General features: G+C 33.6%; 1 protein-coding gene across 1 annotated transcript; it reads left to right on the top strand.

Annotated features, from left to right (window-relative positions):
* The first annotated feature begins 1,503 nt into the window (after positions 1-1,503).
* Positions 1,504-14,188, top strand: LOC120346355 (uncharacterized). Its single transcript, XM_039416067.2, has 9 exons — positions 1,504-1,856; positions 4,984-5,019; positions 5,328-5,485; positions 6,682-6,799; positions 7,214-7,359; positions 8,013-8,148; positions 9,628-9,706; positions 10,022-10,254; positions 11,669-14,188. Exons 1-9 carry the CDS (start codon positions 1,796-1,798, stop codon positions 12,661-12,663), a joined length of 1,962 nt encoding a protein of 653 aa, XP_039272001.2. The 5' UTR covers positions 1,504-1,795; the 3' UTR covers positions 12,664-14,188.
* The last annotated feature ends 1,323 nt before the right edge of the window (positions 14,189-15,511 follow it).

The following is a 15,511-nucleotide window of genomic DNA, read 5'->3' as shown; positions in this document are numbered from 1 at the left end:
AAGGTCGTATTATTCTGACCCGCAACACTTCAATTAATCTTGGCGACCGAGTAGCCAAATAGTTTCAAAATAGACACGGTTTCAGATAATTAGACTTTAGGCTGTTAATGACATGAGAGTTACCCCATCTCTTGCGCAATTTCTGCACGTTTAACAAAGTTTTGCCAATAATTTCACAGAGTGGAATTCAAATATCAGCATTTCGCATTTTCGATATACATTTTCCAAATAGTATTTCGCTTATCCTTGTATTTATTCATACTTAGCCGGGTAATGAACTCTTCATGTCTCTTAGAATTCCTATCTCACCGTCCGCGCCATTTATTTGTTATTTAAATGTCAGTGCTGGTAAAGGCATTGACGCACACGGTGACTATAATTGGAAAGGCTGTAGACACGGCCTCGTAAAATTGTTACCGTGAATCCAAGACTATTAGAGATAAAGCTCGGCAAAATATTGCAATACTTTGGCATGGAATTTTTATAGTTATTCTTCATTTATGGCTTTCTTGAACTTTTTTTTTTATACTGTATGTAAATTGTCCAACGTCACAACCACGCCACGCCACGCCCCCTTGCCTTGATTGCGTGATTTAGAATGAGCAACTTGCGACAAGCGTCTGTGGAATGGAGCCTATAGGGTCAGAGTCATAGCTCGCACATTGTTCCATCATAATATTATATAATTTTAGAACCTCTTGGCATTTTTATGTTCGCCCATGACTTCACTCAGGGATGAATCTCATTTACTTTTGAATGAGTGCGTGTGACTTCACAAAATTCCTCTAGAAAAATCTAGCAATTATCTTGCACATTCCTCCAACACAATTCGAACATAAGAACCCAGGCATAGTAAAAATACCACGAGGACAAGCGTTTTTATAACGCTTAGCTCGATGCGAACCACACTGTTCATCAAACGAGGCGATATATGCACATTTGGTTTTCAAACTTTCCAAACCGCTCCCCCTTTTTAGAATTTGTCAATTCCCGCGCCCCGCGTCAAAAATAACTAGCTAACAATAGGCTACAAATAACAGATAGTAAGGCGAGAGTATGTTTTATTCAAAAAATACATGGATGGAACGTAAATGTCCTATAGAAGAAAATGTGAACATCCAAAATAAGGCAGGAAATATAGAATCTAACAATTTTTTTATTATTTCCAATTAGCTGTAACCCCCTCCAAAAAAATTGTGTTTACACCCACCCCTTTGTTAGACGCGCCCCATCGCATGAGAACCACTTTACCACACCAAGAATAAGATAAAAATCTTATGCTCGGTTTATATGGCGCGGTATTAATCCCTCGCGGGCGGTCATACTTATCAAGACCGCATTCACGTGGTTTAATCACGAGTTGCGATGAGTTGCGCAATTACATACAAAACGGTATATATTTAAAGTCAGGTAAATATGATAAAATGCTCACTTGCAGAGAGCGCCTCCATTGGCGAAAAAAATTCGAAAAAATGGTTTTATTTTTCGATAGTTATGGCGGTGTTGCTGTGAAACGTAAAAAATGAAGGAAAAAAAAAGGTTTCAGCGTAGGCGCATGGTTATAAAAAAGAGAGAAAATGCTTCATCATGTATCTGAATTCGAGAGAAATTCAGCCGTAGTATAAAGTCACGCGTTTGGCGCCATTTCAGGCATAAACAGCGAAGTTAGCTTGCGTTACGCATAGAAGTGATACAGAGCGACATAGAAGACATTTTTACGAATTTTTCGTTTGCCGTACTTATTTTCCTCATTGCTAGTATACTGATATACTTATCTTCATTGGAAAAATCAAAAATGGAAAAAATTGGAATACTTATAACTGCGATTGTATTCGCCATGGCAACAATGGTGCACTGTAAGTTTATTCTACGTTAAAATTTATATAAATTTTGAAATATCGAAATTATCAAATTGTATGTGCGATTTTTACTAGTTTTAATTAGGAAAGTTAAACAAAAAATCCCAGCTATTAAATTACATCAATAACTAGTACATTAGTCTCAAAAGTTCTGACAATGAAAACTTTTTGGAGAGCATTATAAAAATGTATTAATCTGAAATTTTATAAAATTTCCGACCCAACTGTGCGCGAGCTTTTGCATTAGTTTTGAAAGTTGACCAAATTTTGCAACTTTTAACTTATCTAAATAACTGGTGCAATATAAAGCTGTAATCTAACTAAAACATAAGACTTGCGCAGCATAAAATATTGAAATTGCCAGCAAATTAATTAATTTCAATTTTCAAATCTTAATTTTTTTTATTGGCTGAATTAAATTTAAAGTAAATTAATAGCTGTATTGCAATACTTTGAAATTTGTAATAGAATTCAGTTCGAAGTTGAAATATACTTAAGCTGGTATTGCATATACTTTACATAAAAATTTGACATAACGCTCTTCGGTATTCAAGGCGTATAAGATATGGCAGTGCTTCTTCCGATTTAATTATATTACAATCTCTTTCTCAGAAGTAAAAACGATTTCTCGCTAATCAAACGTGGTCTGTACAGTAATCAATTTTCAAACCGTGAATAAATTGCGTCAGACATATACGATTATTATAATGGAATTTCAATTTCGCGATGAAGTGGAGAATAACCGATATAAAGTTCGATTTGAATTATATACTGTACACGTTGAAAGTGGGATCTATTTTATATCATTAATGTGTACGGCAGTGTATGTGTACAACGGCAGATCAAAAATAGTGTAATTATTGCGAGTGTAATAGTAATAATACATGCATTTCTTCGTTAAAAATGGAAAAATGAAATAAGCATTGCGGCATAACAAATTTAAAACTCCTTAACAAATCCGCCTTATACCGGCCAAGGACGGTAAAAATGCAGGTGGACGCCGGTCCTTGCTGTACACGTCCAGTCGTGGCGAAACGAAGGCGGCATGCCGGAGACATGAGCCTTTATGTTCGGGAACATGCATTGTAAGCTGCAATGATATTATACCGTTAGTAAGTAACACGAACGATTTAAAAAGAGGATAATTCATGTGTAACCATAAGTAAAGTCGGATTTTTTAAGATGTAACATTGCGAAAATATATTTGTGTTATTATGCAGCGAATCATTTTACGCGCCAGCGTTACATAACAGTATATCTTTATTAATTATTCACTATTGCCTTATGTTTGAAGCCGAATTGTTCGTTAACTCTACTGCAGCCTTCTGCACACCAGTGGTTCCTTACAATTTATTTTTAATTGCACGAGTTTCGCTCATTCTAGCGCAGTAATACCGTAACAATCAATACCTTTTCTTCCACGAAGGTTTACCTAATCACATTTTGCCTAATCATTTCCGAGATAAGGGCAAACAATGCAATGTAATTAGTATTTGTCAAATGCAATATAGATTAAAGGGCGAATAATTGTTTAAATCAATTCACAGCGGATAAATTAATCTGCACGCGACTTCCCAGAACGCGCGATTTGATGGATTTGGATACGAAAACAAATGACGGAAACTATAGGATTGAAAGTTCATGAATAACTGTACAAGTTTTGAAAAATTGAATGCGGTATCGGGACTCATGTTTCATTGTACGATCATTGTTTTTCAAAGATCATATTATTAAAACATGAAATTAAAGCTGATTTGAAATTGATAGTTTTTTTGAATAATACAGCGCTTTTCAGCGTAAAATGGAGCATATTAAAAAGTGCTAGTAGCAACAGAGCTGAAATAATACTTTGAGTTGTTTATTGCGTTATTTGGTACATAGAAATATTAATGGATATATAGACTTAATCGTCATTTGAATGAGTTTCCTTTATACTTGACTCGTACAGAGTTTTAGATACTTATGGTGACTTCTAATACCGCTCGAAAGCGGCTTAAACTCAAATATATCAAAAAACGTGTTATATGTTATAAATACTAATATTTAGTGAATTTTCGCACAATAAAAACTTCCAGTCGTGATCATGTTACTACTACTAATGACACGGCAATTTGCGTTTTCGAATTTCGTTACCATTACTTAACTAAACTTTAATAAACTATAACCTCGAAAGCGAAGAAACGATTACAATGCAATTTTCAATAGTCCTTGAAGAAGATTTCTTTTTTATTGGTATTGCAATTAATTACTATGCAAAGCAATAGATATTATGTCACAGCGCGGCTATATAAACAAAAAATTGTATTTTTGGACTTCATTAAGAAATAGAATAACACGTAGTTCACTAAGAAAAACAATTTTAAAATTTGATTTGGGAAATATTGGCGCTACCACACGCAAGAAAAATTTAATTTTTTCTGAATAAATTATATTCACATTTGAGATTTTAAAAAAGGAAAAAAAAATTAATATCAATCCCACCCCTCATAAATATTTTTTTAAGCATAATAAAAAGTTCATTAAAATAATAGCGTTTTAGGTAGATGTTGAAAAATCGGAATCCAAATATTACCGTCGCATGATGACAAGAACGTTCTGTCTACTTTACGAAATTTTTTGTGGTTTCCCGACCTTTACAGAACTTAACAATGCAGCCGTAGGGCAAACCATTCTTTTCGCATATCAACCAAAATCCCGAAAAATAATTTTACTTTATGAAGCTCAAACATTGGTCAAACTTGACTGAGTTAAAATTTACAAAAATATGACAGAAAATAGCGCGGTAGACTCTATATTAATCTCGAATTATCGTAGATAAATGAAATCGGCAATTTTTAAGTCATGGTGCGATTTTTTGAAACTTTTTTTGTTACGATATAAACCACTAATGTAAAATTTGCTATGCTACCAGTTTATAAGCTGATTAAATTATAAATAATGATGATGCGTTCAAGACCTACTTGAACTTGTTTTTGTTTTTGCTACTAATATCTGGTCTCATACAGTGAACCCTTAATTTAATAGGAAACCATGTTTTTTTTGTCTCGAAAAGTCGGGCACTTTCGATTAAATATTACCATTATAAATTAGTAATACTAAACTGAAATTTGTTTGTTTTTCTTAGGTCGCCCATCTTCAAGTGTGGACTACCAAAAAGACGGTAAGTTGTTAAAATTTATGTCTATTTCGTGTTATTCAAAATGTATGGAACGCTAAAAATTTACTCCGCTATGACTTTTAACACTAGTGTTATTTAGTAGCAAAATAAAAATCTAATTCTAAACCAAAGGAACAGAAATAGAGAAATTTGACACAGCCACACTAAATAATTCCCCGAAAACTGCTTACTTTTTTCTATTTTCACTTTTCTAACTAGAAGAACTGACGCATCTGCCAACTATTATTTTGCTAATATGCTATACTCGATGCTAAAATAAAATATGCTTATAATGATACTTTTTCAAACAGAAATCAAAGGATACAGACAAGAAGCAGTTTTGCTTCGGGAAATCCGACCTTGTTTGTCTCGATTGTATGAAGTAAAGGCTGACATTATTGAATACGAGGAGATTAACAGCTACCCACACTACGTTCCTGAATGCGACAAAGAAGGGAAAATGTGGCGGGTAGGTGTTTTAAATACTGTAGAAAATAGAACAAAAGTTTGCTAATATCTTAGCTCACAAGCTTGCAAGTTTGTTTTTATTATTGATGTGTCCCATTTACACAGTATCGCAAAAATTTTGGTATCCGAATGATATACGTTTTGTTTTGGCTAACTCGATTGAAATATTTCAACTATATAATCACAAAAAAATATCGTATAGTATAGCATAAAAAAATAAACGAAAAACAACTAAAAAAAAATTGATATTAAAAATATAAAAACAATTATAAAAAATTGCATATCTTGTAAACTTGAGTTGACTGTTTCAATTACCCGCGCTTAGTCATAAGCAGCCGAGACTGGGTGGCAAAGAATAGTCTGGTAACTTAAATGAACAGGTTTCAACTTATGGTCGCTACATAATTGTTTAATTTTACCATTGAAAGTAATTTCATGTTTGTCGTTATTGTTTACCGTGTTTCGTATCCGGTAATCTGGTAATTCGTGTATAATTAGGCTCAATTTCACGCGCGACTTTTGCGTAAAAGGTTATCATGAAACATCGTTTAATTAAAAGCTAAGAAACAAATGCTCCCAATGTTGATAAATGATAATATTTGCTAAATTTTGAGTAATATTGATAAATGTTTATATTAAAAAATATCATAAGAGTAATAAATAAGTGTTATATCAATAGATTAGAAATAAGCTTCCGCGACATTGACAAAACTTATATTATGTGGACAGAGACTATCTCATTCCGATTTAATTAAACTTGAAGTTTGCTTTTTATCGGTTGCTCTTATAGCATGGGAAATACTGTTTGCAATTGGGTAATACGAGAATATCGATCGGAGACCGAAGACTTATCGATCTTAGATCGGTAATTAGTTGATAACTCGCTAATTATACGACATAATTAACCCAAAATCTATAGGCTTCTGGTCCGATGTAAGATGCATGCACATGCAAAATTTGAAGCAGATTCAACCACGCGTTCGTGAGATATCGCGTTCATCTAACAGACAAACAGACAAACATACAAACAGACAGACAGACAAACAGACAAACAGACAAATACCTATCAACATACTTACCGATCTTAAGATCAATAAGTAATGATACAGTAATGTAACACTATGAAAAAGAGAGTGTAGTATGACATTACATTAAATAGTTTCTTGTATAACTAACTCAGTATATTTGCATTTCCAGCCTTCCCAGTGTGACCACCGTGACGGAGGAGCCTGCTTTTGTGTTCATGAAAAGAATGGTTTGATCGTACAAGGAACAAAGCGAGAGAGAATGTTGAATAAAGAAGCATTAAAATGCGGTGAGAATTATTTAAAAGCGTTGAGAGTTCAACGTAGCTTCACAAAATAATGAAGAAAGACTAGAAATTTTTCGATTTTCGAATCTTTTCAGGATTTTTTTTGGTACAAATCCAGTACTATTATTTTGAGGAAGGCCCCAAAAAACTTGTTTTTCTACATTGTTCAACTTCATTCTGTCTCCATTTTTCTTTCTTCATTATTATAATTTTTTATACTGTATTTTCATCAACTTTGTGAAAATATAATAACATGTATTAATCGTAAGTTGTATGGTTGAACCTTGAGCTTAGCATCGCGAGAAGCGGGATTACTGTCCAACAAATCAAGCGCGGATTCATGTTTTTAATTCTTTGTGCCAACATGCACTAAAAACCTATTTCTCTACATTTCTAACTTCATACTTATATTTGTAGGTATGAGAATGACGAAAAACGACCATTCAGGAAATCAATGTTTCCATATGCAAGATGAGTTCTCGAGAATGCAAGTCGATTTTGGGTTGAAAGGTCACACCCCACTATTCTATTATCCCGAATGTACAACCAACGGAAAATTTAAGGTAAATTTTTGCATTATGTAAAAAATCAATTTCCTGTAGACAGATGTATAAATAATGATGATTGTATCGTCTATGTTTTTTGAATCAAATTCTTATATAACAAATAACCAAAATGCCGTTGGTGAAATATTAAGTTATATAAATAAATATAAAAATAATGATGCTGTTTATTGTCTGTGCTTTTTTAATTTTGTCCTTTCGAGAAAAAAAATGCCGCCTGTCGTCTATTACATACAATCAATTATTTAACGTTATATGTAATTATAAAAAAACTCAGTTCCGTGAGTCGAATATACGAATGTTTAATTCAATTTTGATGAAAGCGATGCAGCAAGTTATTATCAATTTTAACATTCGATTAAAAATCTCGACTACATATTAAGATGAATTATAAAGTTAAACTTCCATAACCAAACGACCATTATTGGATAGAAAAGCAACGACATTTTTCAAGAAGCGGAATTGTCCCTGTTAGGCATTTTCCAACTAATTTATTACTCCATCTGTGGGGTTGTGGTCATTAGATTTGAATCGTCGCCAACATAGCTAAGTTCAACGATTTGACTAAAAAGCCATTGCGTATATTTCACTTTCTAACAGCAAAATGGATATGAAATCCTTGCGAATCACAAACTTATCAAAAAATTTTTTAGGCAATGCAACGAAATGATCGATCTGTATTCTTTTGCGTTGACACTGACACTGGGAGCGTGATCCCGGAAACGGAAACAAAAGCCAGCAGTACTCCACCTTTAACTGAAGATATCTGCAAAGCTTATGACGAAGTTTGTAAGTATCTTATGTGTTAGTTCTTTGTACACTTTGCATTAGATAAGTCGAGTAAATACTCAACGATAAGTCTACATACAGCAAATGTGTAAGTTTGCTTAGAGCATGGTTGCGAGTCGTTGGCTGAAATAAATTTTCGATTTCGAGAAGTCTGGAGCTACTACGGAATCTTAAAGAGTTTTTGATCTTTCAGTGAAAGAAGGTTTTTGGAAATGAAACTTCAAAAACAGCTCATAAAAAGCGAATTCCATTAAATATTATCTATTGACATTCAAAGGATGATGTAATATGCTTCATTAATAACATTTATCCGGAAAATCTATCAAAAAACATTTTCATATAAAATGATAAGAGGAATTAAAAGTGAACTTGAGCGTAACGCGACCTCATAAATGTCATTTCAAATTCATTTCGGCTTAATACAATAGTAATAAAATTGGAATGTAGACCTGCAGCAATGTGTTGTCGGTATACATAGCCTTTGGCTATTGCCGAATGAAACAAAGTTGGTTTTAAAGTCTACTTTGTCTTCGCACGCGATTCATTGGCCGCGAAACCATTTCAAATAACATTTTTTATATTTGGAAAATAAAATTCTCAAAAAACTTTTCAGAGAAATTGTTACATTTTGAAACATTTTTGGAATTGAAATTGCGAAAATTTACATTTTCTTTAAAAAATTTATAAGATGAACAATAAATAATATGTATATTACAAAACTTTTAGGAAATTGTTTTGAATTTGGAAAACATTCAAAATTTTGTGATATACAACATCTTGTTTATATTTAAAATAAATACATCGACAAAAATTTTTAAATTTTAAAATTCTTGATTATTCATATTGTGTTTTGAACTCAATATTATATTACAGTCACGTTTCTTTAGCACGACTCTCAATATTAATAACGATTGTTAATATATTCGCAGCTAAGTCATTGTGGTTTTGTATCTTTTGGGCGTGTAGGATTGAATTGTTTATTTTCGCGTGGCATTTCTTAAGATCCTAGCTCGATGTATTAACTGGTTATAACTGGTTCTATAAGCTAGTTTACGTAAAGTGACATTTTAAAAAATGTAACTCCAAGCAATAATTTATTTATGCGATTCGTATAAACATACGAGATATGACTCGTTGTAGATTTTTAAAAATGGTAACTAAACTGATTGGATGTAATAGGGTACATAAATGCGACATTATAAAAATAAACGCTGACGTGGATAAGCTAAATGACACTTTCGAAAACGTAATTTTTGAAGATAGACATCGGTGAAGCCGCAAATATCCTGCTATGCTATCCGCGTGTCACATGAGTCACATACACCGTTGCACGATATGTTTACGGTTACAAAACAACCCGGATGGCGATTTTTGATTGCGCCAGTTTGCTGAAATATTATTTAATGAAATCTTCACTGTGAAACAATACAAATATATCTAGATGGCTTTTTAATAAAATTGCCTTTTTTATTCTTTCAGGGCAACAATTCAAAGAATGGAATGCTTCTCAGGATGAGGAAAATGGGTTGGATGCACCCGTCGAGGAATTGTCTTGCTCGTAAGTTGATTTTTCTTTCCATTTATATGTTCTAAATGAATTGAAAATGACAATAATTGTTTGTATTATTTAGTCCATTTGTAAACAATGAATTTAATTTGATGTCGATTTATATAAGTAGGCTTGTTCAACTCTTGAACGGAATAAATGATATTAAAAGCCTGGCACAAAATTGTTCAAATCAGCTTACAAGTTCAATCATATTTAAACCAGGCATCATTTTCGTTTTACTAATTTTGTTTTTCGTTGTTTTACTGACTGAAAAAAAAAATTTGCTGCGACTTCTATTATTAAAGTATATTATCTTTATCACAGGGCTGAAATGACTTTTACTAAATGCGGATGTTCCGTACCTTGCACCGAGAGAGCATCAATTGAACAATTTTACGAGGAATGTGTCTGCAAACCTGCTTGCGTTTGTCCAAAGGGACTTTTTGTCCTTGATGGTCGTTGCGTCGATTTGGAGCAATGTCATGAAGAGAAACCCCAATCTAAAGTACTCCACTCCGAGAAACTTGACGACCTAACATCGGGAGATTTTGGCAGATGTAAGTTTTATAAATTTTGCTTCGTATTTTTAACGTTATTTCTTGTAACATTAAAACGGGCACTTCTGGTGAGACGTAAAATAATATAGTATGCCACCAATGGTACCATTGATATGTTTAAAACGGAGTATCTATAATACAAAACCGCGTTTGTAGTTACCAGTAGTAATAATAACAACTACATTTCGCCAATCGAAACGTTAACTCTAAACGCACTCTATACTTATGTTATCAAGATGCACCTGTTACTCTAAACTTCAAAGACTGTAAACGAATAGCAATTTAAGTTAGAAACCAATTATTCGAAAAAAAATCAGATCTCGTTCGACTAGTATCGACTGTCACGATGGGCTGCTAATGAAACTGAAAATCGACTTATTTTTAAAAATAGAAAACGACATTATTAGTTGTAGGCGAATCGACAAATTTAAAAATAAACAAACATACAAAGTACTATATAAAAATAAAATTGAACTGTATACTTCAAAGTTCTATATTTAACATGATTAAAAAAGATTTTTGTTTAGAAACTCACAATGTCTGCCAATGAACATCATGTTACTTGTAGGATAGAATAGTAAAATACGAAAAGCCGAATTTAAAAATAAACAGGCGTGTAATAATTAGATAAAAATAAAATTGAATGGTATAATTTAGATTCATGTCTTTGGAACAATTCCACAATTAGATGTTATCGCAAAAGTGGTTAGTCGTGACTCCCACTGATGTTGTCACATTTGTTGAGGTTTTTTTTACATTGGTTTGGGCAAACTTGCATTTAATCAAATTTGGATAGTTTTTCCTGATGGTCGACTAATTGTCATAGTTCATCGTTGATGACAGTGCAGTACGCCATTTTGCTTCGTACATTAAACCAAGTTCATAAAACTAAATATAGTATAAGGGATCACGCGAAATTGTAATTACCTGCCATTTTTTGAAGTCATAACACAATAATTCATTAAGATGGTTCTAGTTCCTTATGCAGCACAGAAGCACAAATCAAATTATTGATATCTCAAATACCCAGAAATAATTGCGGAAGTAATTCATAATCAATAGGAATCAGACAATAGTAACATCAGGATAGAGGTGAAGGTGGAAACGCAAAAAGAATATAATTTCCTATTTTATGCTGACGTCACTCCAGCGATGACGTCATTTTTGAAAAATATAAGTCATAAAGTTCTGTTTAAACAATCATGACAATCATGATAGAGATGAATTTTAAAACGCATGAAACATGATCTCCCATTCTATTCGGACGTCACTTTTAGTCATGACGTCATCTGGTAAAAATATTACGTCATATAATCCAGTTTGAATTTCTTCTATATCTAAACAAGTTTTATGATATTTATAAGAAATCATATAAATATTGTTTCTAAATTGTTTTTATTTCTAATTTTTGCAGGGAAAGATTTCATGAGAAGAAACCCCAACGCCGTATTGGAAAAATACAATGCTCTTGCATACCTCGTGCAAGACAGAGCTCTATATGCAGCGGGACGACCTGCACTGGACCACAATCCAGAAAACCCATTTTTCGTCCGACCTCCCCAAGAAGAAGTTGGATTTATCGGAGCTGAGCCAATCAATTCTGTAAACCCTATGCTAAGACAAGTTCTTTCCGAAGGAGGGGACGAAGAGAGAGAGGAAGAAGAAGAATTTGAAGAAACAGAAAATGAGGAAAATACTGAACCACATGAAGAACTCGAAATCTTAGAAAGGGAACCGTACTTTCAACTAGAACCTTTGGGATATACTGAACCAGAAATCGAAGAGGAACACTCAGTTACTGAAGAAGAAGAAATACAGAATAATGAAGAAGGGTTTACAGCACAAGAAGAATCTAATCAAGAGTTCGAAAATGAAGAAATCGAAATTGAAGATTCCAATGCTGAATTTACACCTCTTGAAGAAGAATCATATCCGGTAATAAAGCAGATTGAAGAGCCCGTTGAAGAATATGGAAGAGAAATCGAAGAACAACAAGAATATGAACATCCCGTTGAATCGGAAAATGTTCACGAAAGCGAAGAAGAATTGGAACCTGAAAATGAACATCCTGTAGAATCCGAAAACGTTCACGAACGCGACGAGGAAATTGAACCTGAAAATGAAATCGACAATCGAATTGTAAAAGAAAACATGATTGGTCATCAAACTGAGTTCTCCACTGTTCCCACAGATGAACCAGTAACCGAGGAACCTCGACAAAACGATGCTCCGTGTGATGATGCCATCGACGAGCGAGATATACCTTTAGAATCTGTAAGCAATCTAAGCGAGGAAGAATTAGATTTAGCGGAAATTAACCGAGTATTAGCGGAAAATGGAGTTTCTCCAGCCGTTGAAGCAACATTTGAAAAGCCGACGTCAATAAAGAAAAATTCCGCGGGGAGGTAGAACATTAGCAATGTAAAATGTTTCAGTATGAATGAACTGATAGCTTTACGCTCCATGAGGGAATCGAAAGAGATCGGAGTAGTGTTGCACACCGATGCAACAAATGTTGAATGAACTTGATAACAGAAAGGAACACGATCAAGAAAAACGTGTTCCGTTTGTAATAAGGACAATTTCAACGTCCTTACTAATAAGATGTATGGAAAGTTAAAATGAACGAGTTACAAACCAGCATTGCAGTCTAGTTTATGGGTTGTAACTCGTTTAATTTTAAATGACTTGCTCGCTAAACACTGTGATTTATTATCTGTGATACTGTCTTCTCTTATTATAGATTATATCTCTTTACTTCTATGTACATTTTACTTTTTTCGTTTTGAGGCATTTTGCTTTTAACTGATCTCTAGCTAATCAATTAAGAAACAAAATGTTGAAAGTCCTGCTACATTTGTTGGTTGTTGCGCCAGTTTGATAAATTTCACACATTATTCAAAAAATATTCATCTGATTTATTCAAATTCCTAAACAAAAATGGCATCGACTGAAAACCCCACATTCACCACAAGTATGCAATTTGAGCAATCATTCGGGTACAGTGTACGAGACAAAAACCATTTTAAAACAGTTGAAATTGAATTTAATCGTTGGAGAAATAGTTTTATACAAACAAAGCCTTTATCAGATTCCATCTATTCTATGGACACGTCTGTATTGTGTGTAAAATCAAGCCTCAAGGGCAGAACATGTTGCCATTATGTGTGATAGACAGCCGCACAAAATATTTTGTGGTAAAACGTATACTACCCGTGTCAGTCGCAGCTTGGCTATATAATGTTATGATAACCTTTGAAATCGCCCAAGATTTGAACAACAGAGCAATCATAGGCGGTTCGTTACTTGCAAAATGTCGAATGCTTTCAACTTAATTTCGTTTTGATTGTGGGAAACTTCAAAGATAATTTTTTTTATCTTTTTGAAATGCTATTCGATTTGAAAGACATGAAATCTAATGCATTAAATTCGTATTTGATATGTTTACAAGTCTCAATATTATATTGTCAAATTTCACAGCTTTGCATCTATTAATATCATTTCGACGATGTATTTGACATTACTGAAAATCATCTAAAATTTAAATCAAGGCCAATTTATTTGCTTGCTTCAATAGGTCTGAAATTGTGCTGCGCTTTTGAAAATTGCAGTTTTGAATCTCCAATTTGATAGTTTTGATTTTTGTATAAATCGTGTAAATGAACTTATTTAAAGGGAAGCATGATAAAATAAACTAGATATCCAAACGTCAACAAATTACAAAACTTTAACTTTTTTCGATTATTTCCAATTCAAGATTTGCAAATTGCAAAACTTTTGATTTAAACAAAAAATTGGGACTTTGCAGAAAATCACCCCTACTAGTATTACTGTCCCATCGAACGCTATTCTAAACCATTTTTCAATGTTATTTTCTTTTGCCTCAATTTTGCTTGTTTATTTTGACGAATACAATAAAATTTTAACGAAGAAAATCAAATCTGTACATTAAGTAATTGAAACACAGTTAAAGGCAGAGTAAGAGGTGTATAAGTTCTCCTGTACTGTTATGTATGCATTCCAGATCCCATCATTGCGATTCACAATTGTTAAAGGATTCGTGGGTTTTGCGGTCTACTCTAAATAACGGTATCAGTTCTTACAAAGATCTATCTGATATATATGTTCATGTGGATAGCCAGAGAAAACAAGTCTCAAGAGAAGATTTTAGACGCGACTGGGGAAGCATATGGTGAACAGTGTACACTGTACATGATGCTCCAAAACATTTTTTACCATTTTATTTTCCACCAGTCTTATTTCGGCCTATGAAGTGGGAGAAGTGCCGGTTCTTGGTTCAAAAATTCAAAAATAGAAATAAGGTGGTGGCGTGGTGGGTCAGCCCCACACAAAACTTCACCAGTTTATTATTGGGAGAGAAAAAAAATCGAAATCGCAGATATTCCATCGTAGTAGTAGTATGAGAGGTGAATCGTCAAAATACAAGATCACTAAGCATACGCCATACGTCATAATACCCTCTGAAAGCACAAAGGGGACTGGGACTAATTCTTATCTCCCCCTCCCGCCCTTGAAATTGCACAGGGGGCCCTTATTGTTCCAATATTCCCAGACTAATTCCATGTACTACATTTTGCTGTTATCAAATGTCATATCGGATATAAATATGAATGTATATTTTTGCTACGGCAAGCTGAGTGAGGACACGATTATCTGAGATGATCATAAATAGCACGTAATATGCTAGTACAATTTATCTAATAATAGATCCAGCTACTAAAATTCCACACAAAAAGTTCCATTCCGAAAGTTTATAATTTAAAAGAATGTGCTACCGAGAAAAAATTCACCCCTAACCTCCATTAAAGGGCTTTATGTTGTGTCACATCTCTGGAAATCGCCCTTAGTCGTATGTAGACAACGCCGTATGAAATTTGGATACTCAAATTTGCGTGTAAAATAGCTCAATAACGACACCCTACGGATCATCAACTTATCGAGCAATCTGAGTACTTTTTGTCACGTGACCAAAAACTACTACTTTGTAACACTAGAATGAAAATACCTTGAGGTCCACATATATTAAAAATCTGGTTGGAATATTTTATGTACCAGGTGTAAATAAAGGAACTTCACAAAGTTTTGCACAAACGAAGACTGTTTTTATTGACGGGGAGGCATGGTATAGCATAGAACAGGGGTGTACAACAATGGGTCCACCAAGTCGTTTAGCGCGGGCCTCGTCAGCACTCAAATCCTTACTAATTTTGCCCGATGTCTTTATTGCAGCAAGGCT

The sequence above is a fragment of the Styela clava genome, chromosome 8 (assembly GCF_964204865.1).
Source record: "Styela clava chromosome 8, kaStyClav1.hap1.2, whole genome shotgun sequence".
Lineage (NCBI taxonomy): Eukaryota > Metazoa > Chordata > Ascidiacea > Stolidobranchia > Styelidae > Styela > Styela clava.
Note: the sequence above shows the minus strand (reverse complement) of the source record. Positions and strands in the feature narration are given on the sequence as shown.

What these genes read in the sequence shown, in the direction of transcription:
- LOC120346355 (XM_039416067.2), top strand. Translation starts at nt 1,796, where the DNA reads ATGGAAAAAATTGGAATACTTATAACTGCGATTGTATTCGCCATGGCA. An exon ending in AAGAAGGGAAAATGTGGCGG is followed by an intron (nt 5,486 to 6,681) that starts GTAGGTGTTTTA and finishes TTGCATTTCCAG; the next exon opens with CCTTCCCAGTGTGACCACCG. An exon ending in TAAAGAAGCATTAAAATGCG is followed by an intron (nt 6,800 to 7,213) that starts GTGAGAATTATT and finishes TTATATTTGTAG; the next exon opens with GTATGAGAATGACGAAAAAC.